Here is a 6440-nt window from a genome sequence, read left to right on the forward strand (position 1 = left end):
GTGCGCGGCTGCGGCGACGGCTGACGGAGCTGGAGGGGGAGCCCTGGGGTGTCCCCCAGCTGGGCCCTGGCCCCCCGCGCTCACCCAGTCTCTGTCCGCTCTCCCCACGCAGGGTGCCGAGCAAGTCGGGGGAGCGAGGGCCGGGCCTCCAGTGGTCAGCTGTGACCTGAGCGACGCGAGGGCAGCCCGACCCTCCCCGTGTGCCACTGCTCCCGGGACGCGGGGTCCTGTCCCGGAGGCTCCCTGCCTGGGGCCAGGACTGGGCGCGGGGCTCGCCGGAGGGCTGTCAGAGCTGGATCCCAGAGCTCTGGGGAGCTGAGGAACCTGTTTGCGGGGGGGGGGGGGGGGGGGGGGTCCTGGCGGCGCCACTTAGGGGCAGGGGCCATTTCTGGGAAGTCACACAAGAAGACAGGGGGATCCTCTTAAGCCAACTCGTGTTTTATACCCGAAACCCCTCAGCTGAAGGCTGCGTCCTGGGCCCACTGCCTCCTGACCCCGCAGTGACCCAGCCCCCCCCCAAAACTCTCAACTCTTAGGGCCAGCTGCAACCAATCCTGGCCTATCTGTCCCCAAAACCACACCTGAGCCTTAAAAGGATCAAACGCGTTTATTGGTGACCCACCTCGGGCAGCCTAGGGCCCAAGCGTTGATCAGGGGACGGGCCGGTTGGGGCTAGGAGGACAGTCGCCTGTGAAAAGGCCCCCTCTTCCTGCACCTCCTCCCCCGCACCCGGCCACCCGGCCACGCGGCTCTGGGGGAGTCGGCCTCGGGTTCTGGTGACAACTGGGGACGGTTCTAGTGGAACCTACGGAAACTCTGGGGCCCTCGTCTCAGGAGGGAGGCGTAGGCTTGGCGGAAGTGCCGGTTCATGGCCGCGTAGAGCAGGGGGTTGATGCAACCGTTGAGCCAGGTGAGGTTGGCAGCGAGCATGTGGACAACCCGAGGAGCCTCGGCCTTGGCATCCAGGATGTTGAGCAGCAAGAAGGGGATGTAGCTCAGGGAGAAGCAGAGGAACACAGCAAAACACATCCGAGTCACTTTCCCAAACTCCGATGGGGAGTCCTGAGTTCTCGGGGCTCTTTGGGCTGGCCTGGTCCTGGCGGGTGCTCCTGGCCGGCCCTTCTCTGCCCTCTGCTGAGCTTCCTCCCTGCCGTGCTGGTCCCCCAGCTCTGAAGGGGCCCATTCCAGGGTCTGGGCCGTGGCAGAGCTGGCTGGCTCGGACGAAGTGCCCTCGCTGGGCCTCTCTGACGCCAGCCCGCTGTCCAGCTCCTGGAAACGGCCGGGGGTCGCCTCTATCCCAGCCACATGGTTGGAGCGGACGCTTGCCTGCTTGTACCGATCCAGCGCCTGGGCTGCTCGCTTCACCTGGCGGTGGATGAGGCAATAGAAGACGCCAACGCTGCTGAGACCCAGCACGAAGTAGATGCCCATGAGGATGGTGGTGTAGGGCCGGCCTCGGATGTGGTCAAAGCTGCAGGTGCAGACCACGGGCACCAAGACATAGACGGACCAGAGAGGGGCAAAGCTGCCTACGGCCACCACCCAAGTGCTCACCAGGGCCAGCAGCATGCCCTTGGCACTGAAGACCCGGGGAAAGAGCTTAGGGTGGGCAATAAGGAGGTAGCGGGCCAGGGCGATGAGGCAGAGGGTGAGGATGGACACAGAGTTGGACGCAAAGAGGAGGAGCCCGAAGACCCTGCAGAAGGTGGCGCCAGTGCGCCAGCGCAGGTGGAGGTAGGTGTCCACGGAGAAGGGCTGGAGGAGGGTGCAGTAGAGCAGGTCGGCCACCGTGAGGTTGGCGATGAGCAGGTTGAAGCGGGTGCGGAGCTTGGGCTGGATGGCCAAGGCCAGCAGGGTGAGCGCGTTGCCCGCGGTGCCTGTGACAGCGACCACCACCCCCCACACAACTGCAGCGTAACGGTAGCCCAGAACGGACTCATGGTAGCAGGAGAAGTTGGCATCGGAGGTGTTCCACATGACGGAGGCTAAAGAGGTGGGTACGGGGGGGAGAAGGAGTCAGAACCTGGTCTCGAACTCAGCTCTTGGCCCCTGGACACCGAACTGGTTTGGAAGCTCGCCAGTCTGCCCAGCCGCGGCCAGGCCTCTGCATCCTCACCCTTGCCTGAGGCTCTCGGAGTCCTTTCCCATTCTCAACGATTTCCCCCAATTCTCATCCAAATATGTCTCGGCGTCCAACGGGTCCAAGCTCCAGGCCCCTCCAGTGTCCATGCAGATGTCCTCCGTAGCCCCAGCAGCCTCTTACTGTCTAATCTTTGCCCTTTCCCCTCCCTCTATCCGGATGCTACTGTCGCCCCCGCTGCCCCTGTCTGCTACGCACACAGGCCTCAGGTTTGCTTTGTTTTTCTATTTTTACCACCTGGGAGATGAGACAAGGTAAAGGTACACCCACGACAGAAGGACTCACCTGAGGCTCCCAGGCTTCAGTTCGCACTCCCGTGGAAGGAGCCCAGCTCACTCGGAGAGCCGTCTCTTCTGGTGGGCCGTCGGGCTTCAAGACATGATCCCATACGAGCCTGAATGGATAAGAAACTCCCCGATTACCCAACGTCAGCCACTTCCTCCCTCACTTCCCTTGCCCTTGGCTAGTGCAATTGGGGCCTCTCTGTTGAAAATCCCCCTACTACTTACACCAAAGCTGTTTCACCCCTTCCTAAAGACCCAAGTCGTTTCCTTCCTCTCGTTGCACAGCAGGACACATATAGGTTCATTGCCAAGAATTGTCGCGACGTGGAGACAGACCGTCAGAATGTCCGGGCCGCTTCTCTAGGGGCCGAAGACAAGACCAAGCTGCAGGAGCAGCTCGGGACACCCAGGAAGCCTTGAGTTTATTAGGAGGGAGCGCTGCCTGCCTTCTCTCCAGGATTCAAAGGTGGTTCAGATTAGGGGGTCCCATAGTTGATAGTTGATAGCATAGTTGATAAGAGGAGCCGGATGAAGAAAGGTAGCAAAAGAAGCATCCAGGATCTTGGCTTCACTCCACACGGGGGTGTGGGCCACTGTTCAGTGGTTCATTCATTCACCTGTTCATCCAACTGACAGAGGTGACGTGCTGGACTCTGAGCTAGACCCTGGGGATACAGGGGGGTATGATACGTGGGCTTGCACGGGTCCAGCAGGGGACACACGTATGTAAATATTTAAATGCTTAATTGATTTTCTTTCTTTTTTAAAAGTATTTATTTATTTATTTATTTATTTATTTATTTATTTATTTATGATAGGCAGAGAGAGAGAGAGGGAGAGAGAGAGGCAGAGACACAGGCGGAGGGAGAAGCAGGCTCCATGCAGGGAGCCCGACATGGGACTCGATCCCGGGACTCCAGGATCGCGCCCTGGGCTGAAGGCAGGCGCTAGACCGCTGAGCCACCCAGGGATCCCCCTTAATTGATTTTCTAAAGGAGGGGTCCGCAAACTCTGGCTTATGGACCATCAGCAGTCTTGTTTTGTTTTTTTACAGTAAGGTCTACACCCAACATGGGGTTTGAACTCATGACCCCTGAGATCAAGAGTTCCAGGCTCTCCCAACTGAGCCAGCCAGGCACGCCGACCCCCATCCATCTGTTTTTATATGGGCCATGAGCCAGGAATGTCCCCCCCTTAAAATGGTTATAGAAGTACCTACTCTATGGTATTCTCCCTCGGTTTTGCCTCTCAGTGAGCAAGACCTGAAATAGTTACCATCTGGCTATTTAAGAAAAAGTTTGTTGACCCTCACTCTAAAGTGTATCGGGGCGTAGAGAAAAGGAGTGAGATGGCTGAGGAGGAGGTCAGGGGAAGGTTCACAGAGAGATATCCGCGCCGGGTTTTGAATGATGAACAGGAGGTTTTTGGGGAAGGGGGGTGGAAGAAGAAGGACATCCTAGGCAAAGGGAACCGGGTTCATAGAGTCACAGAGGTCTAGGTGGAGATTAACAAGGAATGGGAGGTGGGAGTACGCCTGGTGGCTTAGCGGGCGTGACCCCAGAGTCTCTGCCTCTGTCTGTCTCTCATGAATAAATAAATAAAATCTTAAAAAAAGAGGGAATGAGAGACAGAAAGAGAAACAGAGACGCAGGCAGAGGGAGAAGCAGGCTCCATGCAGGGAGCCTGATATGGGACTCGATCCTGGGACTTTAGGGTCATGCTCTGGGCCACCGGCAGCCACTCAACTGCTGAGCCACCCAGGCGTCCCTCTCTGTGTCTCGCATGAATAAATAAATAAAATCCTAAAAAAAAAAAAGGGGGGTGGGGAGCAACAGAGAAGATCCTGGAGAAGTGAGCAGGGCCGGGATCCGAAGTCCTGCGCATCGTGCTGAGGAGCTGGGGTTTTATCCCGAAGGCCAGGGAAGACTTGCACTCCAGTAGCTGTGCGTAAGGCGTGAAAGCACGCAGGCCAGACGTGAGAGAGGCCAGTAAAGTGCCTCCAGTTCAGACAAGAGTGAGGCAGGGCTTGAGCCAGGACTGGCTTCCTGGACATGCTGCGTGTGGAATCGCGTAGGGCCCCACACTTACACGGGGCCGGGCTTGGTTTGTCACTCGCACTGTCTGAAGATCCAGTTTCTTTTCTTTCTTTCTTTCTTTCTTTCTTTCTTTCTTTCTTTCTTTCTTTCTTTCTTTCTTTCTTTCTTTCTTTCTTTTTTTTTTTTAAGATTTATTTATTTATTTGTGATAGAGAGAGAGAAAGAGAGGGGCAGAGACACAGGAGGAGGGAGAAGCAGGCTCCATGCAGGGAGCCCGACGAGGGACTCGATCCTGGGACTCCAGGATCACGCCCTGGGCCAAAGGCAGGTGCTAAACCGCTGAGCCACCCAGGGATCCCCCCTGAAGGTCTAGTTTCAACAGGTGGCCCTGCTTGTTCATTTGCACTGGGCCCACACGCTGTAGCCGTCTTGGTTAGGGCAGCGGCTGTGGGCATCGAGAACAAGGATGAGGATGCATGGGGTCATTAAGAGGTCGAATAGGATTCGTCTGGTGATTCACTGGTGACGGGTCAGGAGAAGGAAAGGCTAGGACGACTTCTGGTCTTCCCCGTGGATGGTGGTGCATCAGAGATAGGGAATGCGCAGCGCGGCAGGGAACGGGGAAATCAAGAGTTCACATTTATTTATTTATTTATTATTTTATTTTATTTACTCATGAGAGAGACGCAGAGAGAGAGAGGCAGAGACACAGGCAGAGGGAGAAGCAGGCTCCATGCAGGGAGCCCGATGTGGGACTTGATCCGAGACCCCAGGATCAGTCCCTGGGCTGAAGGCAGGCGTCAAACCGAGCCACCCAGGTGTCCCTCCAGAGTTCAGTTTTAAACCAGGTTGGAGGGAGCCCTGGTGGCTCAGTGGTTTAGCGCCACCTTGAGCCCAAGGCCTGATCCTGGAGACTGGGGATCCAGTCCCATGTTGGGCTCCCTGCATGGGGCCTGCTTCTCCCTCTGCCTGTGTCTCTGCCTCTCTCTCTCTCTCTGTGTCTCTCATAAATGAATAAATATCTTAAGAAAATAAAATTAAAAAAAAAAAACCCAGGTTGGAGGTATGTATCCCAGTCCCTCTCACTCCGGTTCCTTGTAGTCGCTTTCTCTATCTCCACATGTGACCCAGCCCCTGCTCTGCACCACCCTCTCCTAGAGGGCCACGCTTGCCCCTCAGAGTTCCGGATCTCCAGCCTTTGCCTTTTTCTTTTTTCTTTTTTAGCTAGATAGACCTGAAAAAAATCTGACCGCCCCCAAACTCCTTGTTGGGTTGCATTTCTAAACCCACAGTGAACTCCTATCCTCAGTTTCATGACTTACAAACCCAGGGGGCCCGTTTCCCCTCCTTCCTCTTTAACAGACATCATCTCACCTTCCCTCCCCATTCCCTCTGAAAAAGGGGGAAATGCGTGGAGAGGGGGAAGTGAGCAAAGAAGATGCAATTCAGGGGGGCCCTGGGGAGATGCCACGTTCTGGTTTGGCCTTTTTTGTTGGACTTTCTTGCCACCCAGCAGGGCTGGAGGGAAGGGGTCACATAGGGGTGTGTGTGGTTGCCCTGAATACCCTGAATTCCGGAGATAATGAGGAGCCCCTTGCCCCGGGGGGGGGGGGGGCAGCTGAACAGAGTCTGCTTCTCTGGGGCCGTTTATGGGACCAGAAGAGAAGGTCTTCTAGTGTATCTGCGCATCTGTAAGCGGCACGGCCCCAGTCCTTGAGTCTTGGGACACGAAGTCTCCATGCACTTTGAAGAGACCCAAATCTCATTTTCCCTATGGGGAAACTGAGGCCCAGCCAGGGGAAGGACTAACTCAAGGTGACCCTGGCGGGGCCCAGCAGAGCCTGGAGTCAGCTCCCTAGTCTCTGCACCCGCTGCTTCTCCCCACGCCTCGCGTGTTGCTGGCTTGGGTTTTCCATCAGGGAGAAGCACAAGAGCCTGGATCGTGTCCTTTGTCCGAGGGGGACCTGCACCTGCTCCCGC

At 56.7% G+C, this 6440-nt stretch overlaps 1 protein-coding gene across 1 annotated transcript; it reads right to left on the minus strand.

Annotated features, from left to right (window-relative positions):
- Positions 1-588: 588 nt before the first annotated feature.
- On the minus strand, positions 589-2607 carry GPR84 (G protein-coupled receptor 84). Its single transcript, XM_038577850.1, has 2 exons — positions 2426-2607; positions 589-1985 (listed from the first exon to the last, which is right to left on the minus strand). The coding sequence occupies exon 2, from the start codon at positions 1975-1977 to the stop codon at positions 796-798; it is 1182 nt and encodes a 393-aa protein (XP_038433778.1). The 5' UTR covers positions 1978-1985; positions 2426-2607; the 3' UTR covers positions 589-795.
- Between the last annotated feature and the right edge of the window lie 3833 nt (positions 2608-6440).

The sequence above is a fragment of the Canis lupus genome, chromosome 27 (genome assembly GCF_011100685.1).
Source record: "Canis lupus familiaris isolate Mischka breed German Shepherd chromosome 27, alternate assembly UU_Cfam_GSD_1.0, whole genome shotgun sequence".
In the NCBI taxonomy this organism is placed as follows: domain Eukaryota; kingdom Metazoa; phylum Chordata; class Mammalia; order Carnivora; family Canidae; genus Canis; species Canis lupus.